We start from the raw sequence: 16,947 nt of genomic DNA, 5'->3' as shown, positions 1-16,947 counted from the left end.
TACTTTTTGTATATGGTGTTAGATTTAGCAATCTGTTTTATTTTCTTCCAAGTGGGTGGCTAATTATGTTCTGATTATTACATAAATCATCCTTTCTCATTGAATATGAAAGCCCCCTTTATCTTGCTTTATATTTATTTTTATATACTTGAATCTAATTTTAGACTTTTTTTTTTTTCCATTGATGGACATTTAGATTGTTTCCCTGTCTTGGTTATTGTAAACAATGCTGCTATGAACACGGGGGTGCAGATATCTTTTCAAACTAGTGTTTTCATTTCCTTTGAATATATTCCCAGAACTGGAATTGCTGGATCATAGGGTAGAGCTATACTTAATATTTTTGAGGAAACTCTACACTGTTTTCCATAGTGGCTGTACCAGTTTACAGTCCCACCAACAGTGCACAAGGGTTCCCTTTTCTCCACATCCACACCAGCAGTTGTTATCTCGTGTCTTTTTGATGATGGCCATTCTGACAAGTATGGAGTGATATCTTACTGTGGTTTTAATTTGCATCTCCCTGATGACAAGTGATGCTGAACATCTTTTCATGTACCTGTTGGCCGTTTGTATATATTTGGAAAAATGTCTATTCAAGTCCTTTGTACCATTTTCTAATTGGATTATTTGGTTTTTTGCTATTGAGTTGTATGAGTTCTTTATATTTTTTGGATATTGACTCCCTTATCAGATATATGGTTTGCAAATATTTTTTCCTATTCCATAGGTTTTTTTTCACTTTGTTGATAGTTTCTTTTTCTGTGCAGATGCTTTTTTCGTTTGATGTAGTCCCACTTGTTTATTTTTTATTTTGTTGCTTGTGCTTTAGGTGTCATTTTCAAAAAAAAAATTATTACCAAGACACATGTCAAGGAGCATTTTTCCTGTGTTTTCTTCTAGGAGTTTCATGGTTTTAGGTCTTACATTTAAGTCTTTAATCCATTTTGAGTTTATTTTTGTGAGTGTTGTAAGGTACAGGTCAAATTTCATTCTTTTACATGTGAATATCCAGTTTTCCTCACACCATTAATTGAAGAGAAAATGCCTTTTCTCCATACACTATTCTTGGCTCCCTTGTCAAATACTAGATGACTGCATATGCTTGGGTTTATTTCTGGGCTCTTGATTCTGTTTCATAGGCCTATTTGTTGATCATCTTAATTATTCCCTTCATTATCTGCTGAGAATTCAGAATAGGAGATTGAATATTTTTGTGTGTTGGGTTAGATGGAAGAGAAACAAGATAAAGCATTTTTATGTGTTAAAGAGAAAGACTTGCATAGATGTTTAACTTCACAGTTTAACCTTTGAGAGGTAGAATCAACTGCCTTTCTAATGAACTTGGCAGTGAGGTGTTGGAAAGAAAACAGTGAAAGTTATATTGAGAAAGGTCCAGTAGAAAATAAACAGTGAGGGATTTTATGCTGATATACAGTGTGTTTTTTCCAAAAAAAAAAAGAACAACAACAACATAGGCAAACAAAATTGCTCTATTAAACGTAGCTCATCCATCTTGACCACAAAGAAAGAATCATTGTGTCCTTATATTTCTGCCTTCGTATGGTACCCTCTCCAAACCACAGTTGTGTTTTTAGTTGGAGGATCTCCTAACTAACCTCCAAATCCCTCTATCTGGCTGGGGTCCATCTCTTGAAGGAAAATAGGCAAAGGGAAACCCTAATTGACAGAATCTGGTGTGACAAATCATTTCAGCACTGAGAAGAAATTACGGATTTGGGAGTGGGGAAAGGAGTGGGGAGATGTGGGAAGGAGGGAGAGCTCTTCCAAATAAGATAACTCAGCTCTAGAGTTATGAGGTATCCCCTCACACTGGTCAGAATGCCCATCATCAAAAAATCTACAAACAGTAAATGCTGGAGCGGGTGTGGAGAAAAGGGAACCCTCTTGCACTGTTGGTGGGAATGTAAATTGATGCAGCCACTGTGGAGAACAGTATGGAGGTTCCCTAAGAAACTAAAAATAGAACTGCCGTATGACCCAGTAATCCCAACACTAGGCATATACCCTGAGAAAACCATAATTCAAAAGGACACACGTACCCCAGTGTTCATTGCAGCACTATTTACAATAGCCAGGACATGGAAACAACCTAAATGTCCATCGACAGATGAATGGATAAAGAAGATGTGGTACATATATACAATGGAATATTACTCAGCCATAAAAAGGAACGAAATTAGGTCATTTGTAGAGATGTGGATTGACCTAGAGTCTGTCACACAGAGTGAAGTAAGCCAGAAAGAGAACAACAAATATTGTATATTAACACATATATGTGGAGTCTAGAAAAATGGTACAGATGAACCTATTTGTAGGGCAGGAATAGAGATGTAGATGTAGAGAATGGACGTGTACACAGGGGGAAGGGGAGGGTGGGATGAATTGGGAGATTTGGTTTTACATAAATACACTACCATGTGTAAAATAGATAGCTAGTGGGAACCTGCTGTATATAGCACAGGGTGCTCAGCTTGGTGCTCTGTGATGACCTAGATGGGTGGGGTGGGAGGGCATGGGAGGGAGGTCCAAAAGGGAGGGTATATATGTATACATATAGCTGATTCACTTCATTGTACAGCAGAAACTAACACAACATTGTAAAGCAATTTTACTCCAATTAAAAAACAAATAATAACTCAGCTCTAGAGGCTCCGGATGAGAAAAGGTTGGGAAACCATCTAGTTCCATAAAAATTGCTTCTAAATATTGAGAAATGAATTGGACTTTTAAGTTATGATTTATTGGGGTATTATTTTATGCCAGGCATTACACTAAAGGCTCTTGTATACATTTTCTCATTTAATTATTCCAACAACCTGTGGCATGGATCTCATCGTCCCCATTTTACTAGTGAGGAAATCAGTTTGGAGAAAAAAGTACCCCAGGTCATCCTGAGGAAAGAAGTGACAGGATTCTCAACTAAATCCTGAGTCTAAAGCCACTGCTCTTCACCACTGTGCCCACCATGCCTTTCTTTTAAATTACAGCCTTCCAAACATTGCTATTCCATTTGCATTTTAATTGCTCAAAAACATCTTACAATCAGTATTACCTTGTTGCTCCATGTGATTGTATCGAGATCTGGGTGTCAGGAGCTGTTAATACCTCTCTCCATCCCAATGCTTCCCATGTCCCTGGCACACAGAAGATACCTAAGAATGCATCAGAATAAATGCTGTGTTCCTGGTCTCTGGTGTTAGTAACGTCAAACAATTTTGACAACATTATTAGTAATTCTTTGACTCAGTGGGACAGGCAGTGGTCTCAGTCTGAGGGCTACCCCTCCTCACCTTATGGTTTCTATTCCTAAGGGAGTGGACTGGGGTGGAAACATCTAACAAACAAATCAACTGAACAACAAAGTTTCAGCTGCAGAGACTTATGAGAAGAAAATAACATAGGTGACTTGTATTAGTTTCTTACTGCTGTTCTAACAAATTACCACACATTTAGTTTCTTAAAACAACACAGTTATCATCACTCAGTTCTGGAGTTCAGAAGAGTTCAAACTAGATCTTGCTGGGCTAAAATCATGGTATTGGCAGGGCTGGGTTCCTTTTGGAGGCTCCAGCAGAGAATCTGTTTCTTTGCCCTTTCCGGCTTCTAGAGGCCGTCTGTGTTCCTTGGATCACAGTTCCTTTTTCTGTCTTTAAAACCAGCAGCATGGCATCTTCAGATCTCTTCCCTAACTCTCACTCTCCTACCTCTGCTTATAAGGACCTTTATGATTACATTGGTTGCACCTGGATAATCCCTCCATCTCTTTAATTTAATCACGACTGCGAAGCCCCTTTACCATATAAGGTAACATATTCATTGGTTTCAGCAGTTTGGATGAGGACATGTTTGGGGAGCCATTATTCTGCTTACCACATTTGGTGAGGAGTGCCATAGTTCAGATGGATAGGACAGACATCAACTTGGAGGTGAATATTACTCTTCTAGTTTGGATTTTAATTAGCTTGTACAAGACACCTACTGAGACAGGTCTTTTTTTTTTTTTTTTTTGGAATGTAGTTGATTACAATGTTCTGTTAATTTCAGGTATATAGCAGAGTTGATTCAGTCATACACATACATATATCCATTCTTTTTCAGATTCTTTTCCCATTTAGGTCATCACAGAATACTGAGTAGAGTTCCCTATGCTTTACAGTAGGTCCTTGTTGATTATCTATTTTATATATAGTATTGTGTATATGTTAATCCTAAACTCCTAATTTATCCCTCCCGTGCTGCATTTCCACTTTGGTAACCATGTTTGTTTTCAAAGTTTGTGAGTCTCTTTCTGTTTTGTAAATAAGTTCATTTGTATTATTACTATTTTTTTTTTAGATTCCACACATAGGTGATATCGTATGATAGTTTCTCTGACTTCACTTAGTCTGATAATTTGTAGGTATATCCATATTGCTACAAATGGCATTATTTCATTCTTTTTTATGGCTGAGTAATATTCCCTTGTATATAAGTATCACATCTTTATCCATTCCTCTGTCAGTGGACATTTAGGTTTCTTCCATGTCTTGGCTATTGTAAATAGTGCTGCAGTGAACGCTGTGGTGCATGTATCTTTTCAAATTATGGTTTTCTCCAGATATATGCCCAAGAGTGGGATTGCTGAATCATATGGTAGTTCTATTTTCTGTTTGTTTGTTTATTTATTTATTTATTTATTTTAGCGGTACGCGGGTCTCTCACTGTTGTGGCCTCTCCCGTTGCGGAGCACAGGCTCCGGACGCGCAGGCTCAGCGGCCGTGGCTCACGGGCCCAGCCGCTCTGCGGCATGTGGGATCTTCCCGGACCGGGGCATGAACCCGCGTCCCCTGCATTGGCAGGCGGACTCTCAACCACTGCGCCACCAGGGGAGCCCTATTTTCAGTTTTTTAAGGAACCTCCATACTGTTCTCCATAGTGGCTGTACCAATTTACATTCCCACCAGGGGTGTAGGAGGGTTCCCTTTTCTCCACACCCTCTCCAGCATTTATTGATGATGGCCATTCTAATTGGTGTGAGGGGATAACTCACTGTAGTTTTGATTTGCATTTCTCTGATAATTAGTGATGTTGAACATCTTTTCATGTGCTTTTTGGCCATCTGTATGTCTTTGGAGAAATGTCTATTTAGATCTTCTGCCGATTTTTTGATTGGGTTGTTTGTTTTTTTTATATAGAGCTGCATGCTCTGTTTGTAAATTGTGGAGATTAATCCCTTGTTGGTCACTTTGTTTGCAAATATTTTCTCCCATTCTGTGGGTTGTCTTTTCATTTTGATTATCGTTTCCTTTGCTGTTCAAAAGCTTTTAAGTTTAATTAGGTCCCATTTGTTTATTTTTGTTTTTGTTTCCATTACTCTAGGAGATGGATCCAAAAAGATAACTGCTACGATTTATATCTAGAGTGTTATGCCTATGTTTTCTTCTAAGACTTTTATAGTATCTATCTGGCCTTACATTTAGGTCTTTAATCCATTTTGAGTTTGTTTTTGTGTATGGTGTCAGAGAATGTTCTAATTTCATTCTTTTACATGTAACTATCTAGTTTTCCCAGCACCACTTATTGAAGAGACTGTCTTTTCTCCATTGTGTATTCTTGCCTCCTTTGTCATAGATTAGGTGACCATAGGTGTATGGGTTTATCTCTGGACTTTCTATCCTGTTCCATTGATTTGTATTTCTGTTTTTGTGCCAGTACCATAAGGTTTTGATTACTGCAGCTTTGTAGTATAGTCTGAAGTCAGGAAGTCTGATTCCTCCAGCTCCGTTTTTTCTTTCTCAGGGTTGCTTTGGCTTTTTGGGATCTTTCATGTTTCCATGCAAATTGTAAAATTTTTATTCTAATTCTATGAAAAATGTCTGGTAATTTGATAGGGATTGCATTGAATCTGTAGATTGCTTTGGGTAGTATAGTCATTTTCACAATATTGATTCTTCCAATCCAAGAACATGGTATATCTCTCCATCTGTTTGTATTGTCTTTGATTTCTTTCATCAGTTTTATAGTTTTCTGAGTACTGGTCTTTTGCCTGCTTAGGTAGGTTTATTCCTTTTGTTGCAATGACAAATGGGATTGTTTCCTTAATTTCTCTTTCTGATCTTTCCTTGTTAGTATGTAGTAATGCATGAGATTTCTGTGCATTAATTTTGTATCCTGCTAATTTACTGAATTCATTGATGAGCTCTAGTAGTTTTCTGGTAGCACCTTTAGGATTTTCTATGTATAGTATTGTGTCATCTGCAAACAGTGATAGTTATACTTTTTTTCCAATTTCTGTTCCTTTTATTTCTTTTTCTTCTCTGATTGTGGTGGCTAGGACTTCCAAAACTATGTTGAATAAAAGTGGTGAAAGCAGACAACCTTGCCTTGTTCCTGATCTTAGAGGGAATGCTTTCAGCTTCTCACTGTTGAGACTGATGTTAACTGTGGGTTTGTCATATAGGGCCTTTATCATGTTGAAGTATGTTCTCCCTGTGCCCACTTTCTGGAGAGTTTTTATCATAAATGGGTGTTGAATTTTGTCAAAAGCTTTTTCTGCATCTGTTGAGGTGATCATATGGTTTTTAGTCTTCAGTTTGTTAACGTGGTATATTATACTGATTGATTTGCAGATATTGAAGAATCCTTACATCCCTGTGATAAATCCCACTTAACTTATGGTGTATGATCCTTTTAATGTATTGTTGGATTTGGTTTGCTAGTATTGTGTTGAGGATTTTTGTGTCTATGTTCATCAGCGATACTGGCCTGTAATGTTCTTTATTTGTTTTATCTTTGTCTGGTTTTGGTATCAAGGTGATGGTGGCCTCGTAGAATGAGTTTGGGAGTGTTCCTTCCTCTGCAATTTTTTGGAATAGTTTCAGAAGGCTAGGTGTTAACTCTTCTCTAAATTTTGATAGCATTCGCCTGTGAAGCCGTCTGGTTCTGGATTTTCGTTGGAAGTTTTTTAATCACAGTTCCAATTTCAGTATTTGTGATTGGTCTGTTCTTATTTTTTGTTTCTTCCTGGCTCAGTCTTGGAAGGTTGTATGTTGTACCTTTCTAAGAATTTGTCCATTTCTTCTAGGTTGTCCATTTTATTGGCATATAGTTGCTTGTAGTAGTCTCTTGTGATCCTTTGTATTTCTGTGGTGTAAGTTGTAACTTCTTTTTCATTTCTAATTGTATTGATTTGAGCCCTCTTTTTTTTCTTGATGAGTCTGGCTAAAGGTTTATCAATTTTGTTTATCTTTTCATAGAACTAGCTTTTAGTTTCATTGATCTTTGCTGTTGTTTTCTTTGTCTCTATTTCATTTATTTCTGCTCTGATCTTTATGATTTCTTTCCTTCTATTAACTTTGGGTTTTGTTTGTTCTTCTTTCTCGTACTACTTTAGGTGTAAGGTTAAGTTATTTATTTGAGATTTTTCTTGTTTCCTGGGGTAAGATGTATTGCTATAAACTTCCTTCTTAGAGCTGCTTTTGCTGTGTCCCATAGATTTTGGATTGTCATCTTTTCATTGTCATTTGTCTCTAGGTATTTTTTTGATTTCCTCCTTGATATCTTCAGTGATCCATTGGTTGTTTAGTAGCATATTGTTTAGCCTCCACATGTTTGCGGGTTGTTTTACAATTTTGTTCTTTGTTAATTGATTTCTAACCTTATAGCATGGTCAGAAAAAGATGCTTGATATGATTTCAGTTTTCTTAAATTTACTGAGGCTTGCTTTGTCACCAAGCATGTGATCTGTCCTGGAGAATGTTCCATGTGTACTTGAGAAGAATGTGTATTCTGCTGCTTTCGGATGGCGTGTTCCATAAATATCAATTAAGTCCATGTGTTCTAATGTTTAGAACACATTTAAGGCCTGTGTTTCCTTATTGCTTTTCTGTCTGGATGATCTGTCCGTTGATGTAAGTGGGGTGTTAAAGTCCCCACTATTATTATGTTACTGTCGATTTCTCCTTTCATGGTGTTAACATCTGCCTTATATATTGAGGTACTCCTATGTTGTGTGCATATGTATTTACAATTGTTATATCTTCTTGGATTGATCCCTTGATCATTTTGCAGTGTCCTTCTTTAACTCTTGTAACAGTCTTCATTTTAAAGTCTATTTTGTGTGATGCTAGTATTACTACTCCAGGTTTCTTTTGATGTCCATTTGCATGGAATACCTTTTTCTGTCCCCTCAGTTTCAGTCTGAATGTGTTCCTAGATCTGAAGTGGGTCTCTTGTTGACAGGATATATATGGGTCTTGTTTTGTATCCATTCAGCCAGTCTGTGTTTTTGTTTGGAGCATTTAATCCATTTACATCTAAGGTAATTGTTGGTATGTATGTTCTTATTGCCATTTTAGACACTTAGGTTCTTTGACATATATATCTATTGTCATACAATTTGCGGTTCAGCATGCTTATAGTAAATTTCAAAATCTTGTAAGGCATATCCCCTCCACTTTCTTTCTTTGAGATCGTAATGTGGAAGATAACCATATTCTTTGCATAGCTTTTCCGACTTCAGAGCATTGGTTTACTAGGCAGCAGTAAGGAGATGGAGTGCTATAATATCAATTGAGCTTGTTCTGTCTTGTTTTACTTACGTGAAATTTTGTATTACATGTATGGAAAATTATAGAGCAAATACTGCTTTTTCTTTGTACTTAATTTTAACTTAAAAATAGAAGTAAATTCACATATCTTATTGAGTTAAATTATGTAATTGTTATAATCCCTCTCAAATATGTTGTCCTGATTGTTTTACTCTTTTTTGGCATCTCTTTATTTTATAATCCCCTAATTTTTCTAGAGAAAAATTATTTAGAAGTACACTCTTTGTAAAAGATTAGATAGTATTTTTAAAAAGATTAGATTGTATTTAGTTTTATTATTTTTAAAAAGATTAGATCGTATTTAGCTTTATTACTTATATTCCTCAATTAATGATCACAAGATTATATCATTCACCTCATTAAATAGATACAGCATCTCTTTCTTGAACAGTGTATGAGCCTAGTATATGTCTGTATCCACATAGCAGCATATTATCATTATTCTTGAAGTGCTGGCAATTCTTGCTTTGTGTCCAGTCTGACAGTTGCTAAGAGCCATCTCTATTTCATTTCTCAATGTTTGTCAGTATTTAGAGTTTATTAGATAATTATTTCCATTTGTGTGTTTCAACACATGAATCCCATCTGGTGGCTGAAGTGGGTAATTACAGACCATCCATTGCCTAGGAAAAAATAATACATATTTCTGTGTATTGCTTTTAAGTTTAAGCAAATCATTAGTTCTTGAAATTAATAAGAAGGTTGAATTGCATATTTTTGTGAATTATAGTTGTATTACTTTATTGTACATTTTTAAACAAAAAGCTAAAGTGATTTTACTTAGGTTAGGTGATCATCATTTATGAATACTAAAGTTTGATTTTTGTGGTGAATATGTCATGTAGTATATAAAGGAGCACTTATTTTCTTCACATTTATTTGTTCTCTTTAGGTAAGGCAAAGAGAATCTTTACAATTTTGTTTGTATCACTTGTTTGGTATAACTTAAAAAAATAGATACTCCATAGTTAAAGTTCAGGTCATTTATTGTCATGATTGCTTAACTGTAGGTTTTAAGTGTATGAAGACTTACTGTATAATCACAGAGAATACATGTCTGAAAGACTTAAATTCAGTTAGAACAGAAAAAATTATTAAAAATTTACAGGTGTGTTTATCAGAAGTTAAATATTAAAGCATTTTTATTCAGTCAACTGCAAATCTGAATCATGATAATAAGTCTTTACATATGGGGAATGAATAGGCTCATGAGACTTTTTTCATTTAGAATAAAACATTTAAAATCCAGTCCTCAGAGAATGGTTTCCAAAGCCCCACATTTTATTCACTTGATTGTGCCAAGGTGTTGGAGTATACATCGTATACCAGATCACTCCATTATCTTAGTTTCCATGAATAGACTGTCATCTGAAGTTTCAAAAAAAACGATTGGTTGAGTTTCAGTTAATAAGAGTAACAATAACTGATCAGTAACTGAAAGGAATAATAATCAGCCTGAAACTCTGATTTTTGTTGACTATTTCTATCCATAGATAATCACAGTACCAAATTTTTGTGTAGAAAAGTGAAAGGTACTACCTTTTTTTTTTTAAAGTTACTAAAGTTTTTACAATTTGAAGGACTTGGCTAAATTATTCTTTGGAGAAGTATAGAACTCTAGGCTCCTTTTAAGTGGTTTATATGTTCTATGTATGTGAATGTAAGGTACCTCAGGAGTAATCTGGCTTTGTAGAGGACATAGATCAACAAAATTTTATGTTTAATAAATATAAAGGTAGATAAATAGCTGTGACTCAAGTTGTTTTGGAACACTGATTTGTGTTTTTTTGCTTAAGTGCTGCTGAGTCTCACTTATGTGTCTGTTCTTGTTTAACAGAATCAAAGAATCTTCAGGATGGCAACAAGTGTTTACAAGCCCATATTTGGATTGGACTATTGAACGAGTCGCTCTAAATGCAAAAGTGGTTGGAGGTCCACATGGAGACAAAGACAAAATGGTCGCCGTTGCCTCAGAGAGTAGCATCATCTTATGGAGTGTCCAAGATGGAGGAAGTGGAAGTGAAATTGGTAGGAAAAATCTTGTGTACGCTGTGACACGTAATATTCTGAAGTTTAAGAGGGATTGCCCATAAATATTAGAACTGGTTATTGGACTAGATATTAGTTAGCTAGAGCTGCTGCATCTTATTTTCAGGGTCCAGTAATATACAGGGCTGCTCAATGTGAGAGGAATGATCTGGTAAGGAGGGAAGAAAACTGAAACCTGACTGCTCTATAAGAACGTGCTTTTCCTGAATCCTGTTTAGTGGTGGCTGCTTTCTCTCCACCTCTTTCATACCACTGGGCCTGAAGATTGGGTGAATAACTTTCTTGTTCCTCCTCATTTGTTTTTCTAGGCCAGAAAGTCTCAAGCTTTTAAATCTCTTCTAAATTTCACTTGACATTCTAGTTCAGGACCATTAAGAGTTTTTGTTTCTATAGGTTTTATCTAATGATATTTACCATAATAGGAATTAAAACTGAAATTTTAATAACTGCTTATTAATTAAAAAAATAACATAAATAAGCCCATTGCATGGTAACAGGAATGACACTTTTTTTTTTTGCGGTACGCGGGCCTTTCACTGTTGTGGCCTATCCTGTTGCGGAGCACAGGCTCCGGACACGCAGGCTCAGCGGCCATGGCTCACGGGCCCAGCCGCTCCGCGGCATGTGGGATCCTCCCGGACCGGGGCACGAACCCGTGTCCCCTGCATCGGCAGGTGGACTCTCAACCACTGCGCCACCAGGGAAGCCCCCGAATAACATTTTTAATGAAGAATAACTATATTTCCAAAAATTTTTGTGGGAAGAGTGGCAATGGTTTACAATTTTGTAAACCTCTTTAAAGTTTTATTGAATTCTGATACTTATTTCTGCTTTCAGTCTGCTACGTTTTGTTACTCTGGTTGAACTACATGAAGAGAATTTGGCTTCACACAGATACATAGTTGAAAAAAAACATATTTTTATATAGTCTTTTCAGGTAATTGTGGATAGTGTTTGCTTCTGTCCCAAAATTTTGAAATGATATCGATGAACTCTGTTCATACAGATCATACTCTGTTAAATTAAAATCCATCAATCTGTTTTGTACTTTGAATGGATCTTTTGTCCTTACATAATTTTATAACATGATGCATTGGTCACTTGGAAAGTGTTGGTTTATTCTGAGTCATGTAGATCTTCCAAGTGTTGATACCTTTCATTGTACAATAGAGTAAAAAAAAAAAAAAATCACATTTTTTTACTATAACTACTGATCACACCTCTGAACTCTGTTGTGTTAGGAAGTTGTCATGCTCGCTGTGGCAGATAAACGCTTTCCAGAATTCTGATATTCACTTGAAACACTGAGTTTGTATCATTAAAGTAACAGGTCCACTTTTCTCCCTTTTTAGGAAAGTCTACCAAATAACCAAATCTGAATTACCATAGTTTGTTAGTCGTGCTTTCACATGAAAATGGTACGCTAAGAGAAGAGCAGCTGGTTTCCTCTCAGCTCCAGCAATTGGGAAGATGCTTCTCCTCGACACAGTCATGGTACTTAGTCACACAGAATATTCAGAAGACATACACTCAAAATTGAGACTTAGTCAGTACATACTCTTACACAGATTGCTTCATCCAGGAAATTCTTAAGTTCAGCTGGCCTTGTTTTCTTCCATTGAAAGTGTGCGGCAGAGAGGAATTTAATCACTACCACTACAGTTCACTGCCACTGCTTTGATTCATGCTAAGGTGCTTGCTCTTTTTACCCAACATTGCTTTGCACCATTAGTGCAAAGATCAACAGGAATGTTCTAGGATAAAGTGTGATATTCATACGTTTTCAACACTTTGAATATTTCAACACCATGTGTGTTTGTGGCCGATACTCAGGTAAAAGATCTCTGATGACTGGCTGGTACTGATACTGGATGCACAGAAACAAAACACCAGGTCCAGCCACATCTGTGTATTCGTTTTTGTAAGACAAAAATGCAGTTTTGCAGACAACCTACTGTCTGCACCAGTCTTTAATTCGAGGACTTACTGTGTCATTGAAAAGTGCCAGTGTTGTGGTTTCTTTTACTGACATTTCATCTGGCAGGCTTTCACCATCGCCATCTGTCCTAGCTTTCTTAGTCTCCCAGTGATTGTGTGCCCTCCTCTAGCCAGTGCAATGCCATAACTTACCCTGTAGGATGATTCAGTGGCTTTTTCATATCTAGTTTGAAAACCTGTAACAATTTGTGGCTTTTAAAACACTTTTTCCATCTTCATTTAAAATATTTCTTTAAACTCTGAGTATTTGGTCTCAAGGAACCCACAGCTGGCTTTATAATACTCTTCAAAATTGTTCTGTTGCATAGGCACAATAAGGCAGGTTATTAATATCTATATAGTTGAAGGAAAGATTACTTTTGTTATTTAAAATTTTTATATACAGTTTTGCTCAGTTTGTTTTAGAGTCCTCCCTTCCTTGAATCAAAGAACTCTACTATGTCATATGTATCTTTGCCAGCACTGTTAGATTTAGATGGTGCAGCTATGGATTGAAAGGCAAGTTAAGTATAAGAAAAATACATTAAAAATAATTTATTTTAGAATAAAATATTTTAAACAGTTTTAGGTAAAATTTAAAAATTAAGAAATGTTTTCAGAACATTTTAAAAACTAATATTGCAAAACAACAAAGTGTACTTCTTGTGTTTCTTTGTAGGCACAAGGAAAACTTGTATTTTAAAATAATTATAGCAGATGTAACTGAAGATGACTAATAAAAGCATAGTGGAAGTATTTAGGCCAGACTAAGTTAGTCTTGGGAAACTTAGTTATACCCCAGCCTACCATCATAAACCATTCTAGAGAATATAAGAACACATATGCAGATGCCATTGTCTAAATGGTGACCTCATCACATGTCATGTAGCCTCTGGAAAACTCCTCTGTACATTCTTGAGATAATGAGAATTTGTTAAAAAAAAGGCAAGTAGTGCTTTAATATCACCATGAAAATAGTCTTGACTTCAGACTTCCAGAGGGTTCTCGGAGACCAAGGATTCCTAGACTATACTTAAAGAGAATCATTGTTCTAGGCCATTTTCCTTCCCTTCTCTCCCAGCTACTCCCCCAGTCCCCACGCCTGCCCACATTTCGAATCTCATACCATCTGTATTTACGCTTGATGTAGTCCTCAGCTGCTCTCTAGGTTACTATCCTTCATGCCTTTGAAATTACTAACTCTGATTTTCCAACTCAAAAATTCTTTAACTCCACTGGGATCTTCACTCATTACTTCCCTTTTTATAGGCTTGGATTCCATCATTATAATTACTCTAGCATAGAGCCTCAGTTTTCTTGTGTCTTTCCCTTTGCCTTACCTACCTGGAGAAACCACATCCCTGGCCAAATCGACCTTTCCCCCTGAATATTAAAGGCGGTGAGGAAAAAGAAATGCATATGCACACAAAACAATAGTCTCAGTCTGTGGCCTCTACTCTCAAGTGGGCCTTTAAAGGCTACCCAGAAATCCTACTACATTACCCTTGTCGGTTCTGCCACTCTCCTAGATGACTGTTTCATACTTTTTCTTTTTCCTTAAACTTCCAACATCTTCTGTCATTCTCATTGAGAGAATAGAGAAAACCAGGAGAGACTTTTCCTAAATTCCTTCAATCATATCTGCCCATCTACGTGTATCTGTGCTCATATAATCTATTATCACATTTATTACTGTGATTAAATTGTCTCTGATCTTATCTAAGGCCAGCTCCTTATATCCAGCTGTGTACTATGTCCTATTTCCTTCTACTTACTGGAGACATTGCTCTAGAAATCATTCCACTCTGTTGGATCATTTCCATCATCATACAGCTGTGCTTTAATTCTGCCTTAAAATCAACAGCAAAAACTGCTCTATGTTCTCTTCCAGTTTTTACTTCATTTTTCTGTTCCTCTTAAAGCAAGAGAGAGTAGTTATCTGATCTTGTTTCTATATCCTCCTCTTCTCTTTAGAAGTTGCTCTAATTACGCCCCCAACCACTCTATAAAACTATTCTTGTTACTGTGACCCATGATCTGTACTCTGCTATATCCTAGGATCAATTTATAGTCTTCATCTGGTTAGAACTGTCATTTGATAATATTTGATATAGTTGATTACTCTTTTCCTTTTGAAGACTTTCTTTCTTTGGCTTCTAGGACACCTTATTGTCTTTATTTTTTTTTAATTTTTTTTTGCGGTACGCGGGCCTCTCACTGCTGTGGCCTCTCCCGTCGCGGAGCACAGGCTCCGGACGCGCAGGCTCAGTGGCCATGGCTCACGGGCCCAGCCTCTCCGCGGCATGTGGGGTCCTCCCAGACCGGGGCACAAACCCGTGTCCCCTGCATCGGCAGGTGGACTCTCAACTACTGTGCCACCAGGGAAGCCCCTTGATTTTTATTATAGCTCTTTGTTTCTTCTCAGTTCCTTTTGCTAATTCTTCCTTATTTGCCTAATTTCAAAATCTTGGCATGCCCCAGGGCTCAGTCCTTGGACTTCATTCCTCTATATCTGTGTCTGGTCCTCAAGATCATTCCCAGGTTCAGTGATTTGCTAGGAGGACTTAGAGGACTCAGCACGTAGAGGTACTTAGAGCTATGGTTTATTACAGTGAAAGCATGCAAAGCAAAATTGGCAAGGGAAAAGACACATGGGGTGAAGTTCAGTGGAAACCAGGTACAAGCTTTCAAGAGTTCCCTTCCAGTGGTATCTCATAGGACATGCTTAATCCTCCAGCAGTGAATTGTGACAAACTTGTGAGATGTCTACCGGGGAAGAAGCTCACTAGAGACTTGGTACCCAAGGTTATTACTAGAGGCTAGTCACTTAAGTACCCTCTGCCTAGCCTGTACCAAGATTCCAGATTCCCAAAAGGAAGCAGATGTTCAGGATAGAGACATTGTTTACACAGCAGTTTAGGCTTTTTGTCAGCATAGATTAGATTTCTTTTGTCTAGAATTTCATGAGTGGAGTTATGTAGTTAGTGTGTGTTCTTCTGTCTCTGGCTTCTTTCATTCTACAGAATGCTTTTGAGATTCATCCATGTTGTTGAGTGTATCAGTGGTTCATCCCTTTTTATTGTTGAGTGGTATTCCATTGAAGTAATATTCCAGAATTTGTTTCTCCATTCATCTGTTGGTAGACATTTGGTTTATTTCCAGATTGGAGATATTAGGAATAAAGCTGCTATGAAGGTAGCAATCTTTCTTTGGACATTTTTTTTTTAAACATCTTTACTGGAGTATAACTGCTTTACAATGGTGTGTTAGTTTCTGCTGTATAACAAAGTGAATCATAAATACATATACATATATCCCCATATCTCCTCCCTCTTGCATCTCCCTCCCACCCTCCCTATCCTACCCCTCTAGGTGGTCACAAAGCACCGAGCTGATCTCCCTGTGCTATGCGGCTGCTTCCCACTAGCTATCTATTTTACATTTGGTAGTATATATAAGTCCATGCCACTCTCTCACTTCATCCCAGCTTACCCTTCCCCCTCCCCGTGTCCTCAAGTCCATTCTCTACATCTGCGTCTTTGGACGTTTTTTAAATTAAATATCTAGGAGTGGAATTTCTGGGACCTGTGAAAAGTGTATGGTTTATGTTATGAGAAAATGCGCCACTGTCTTCCAAGTGGTTCTTACCATTTTACATTTCTGCCAGCAATGTGTGAGAGTTCTGGTTGCTCTGCACCCTTACCAACACTTTTTTATTGTCAGTCTTAATTTGAGCCATTCTAGTGGATGTGCAGTGATTTTAATGTTGGTTTTAGTTGCATTTCCCTAACTACTAATGATATTGAGCATCTTTTCATGTCCTTATTGACCATTTGTACTGTGTTTTTGAGAAGTGTCTTAAAATCATTGCCCTCTTTTTATGAGATTGTCATCCTGTTATTGATTTGTAATAGGTCTGTACATAGATTAGTGGTTTGCAACGAGGGATAATGTCGTCCTCCAGGGGACCTGTGGAAATGTCTGGAGACATTTTTGGTTGACACCATTGAGGGAGGACTCTTCTCTCTTTCTCTCCAACTCCCCCCACCTCACTCCCTTTCCCTCTCCCTAACATCCCTCCCTCATTCCCTCTTCTCTCTTCCTCTTTTTGAAATTCAGTTACATTTTAGGCTACTTCATATTGGCCTTAGATGGCACTGAAGCGCTATTTTTTTTTCCGATTTCTTTTCTCCCCCTTCTTCAGTTTAGATCAATATCTTTACTGTCTTTTGCCCTTTTGCTGCGGTATTCATTTAATCTGCAGTTAAGCCCATCTAGTAAGTTTTTTATTTGAGATGCTGGACTTTTC

At 37.1% G+C, this 16,947-nt stretch overlaps 1 protein-coding gene across 3 annotated transcripts in view; it reads left to right on the top strand.

Annotated features, from left to right (window-relative positions):
- Positions 1 to 16,947, top strand: part of KCTD3 (potassium channel tetramerization domain containing 3) — a 70,434-nt gene that overhangs the window by 15,356 nt on the left and 38,131 nt on the right. For all 3 annotated transcript variants that reach the window (XM_067729756.1, XM_067729754.1, XM_067729755.1), the window contains exon 9: positions 10,450 to 10,640. In XM_067729756.1, the coding sequence (XP_067585857.1) occupies positions 10,450 to 10,640 (191 nt within the window). The remainder of the gene's footprint in view (positions 1 to 10,449; positions 10,641 to 16,947) is intronic.

This window comes from Pseudorca crassidens, chromosome 2 (assembly GCF_039906515.1).
Source record: "Pseudorca crassidens isolate mPseCra1 chromosome 2, mPseCra1.hap1, whole genome shotgun sequence".
NCBI lineage: Eukaryota > Metazoa > Chordata > Mammalia > Artiodactyla > Delphinidae > Pseudorca > Pseudorca crassidens.
This window is presented reverse-complemented; position numbering and strand designations above follow the sequence as displayed.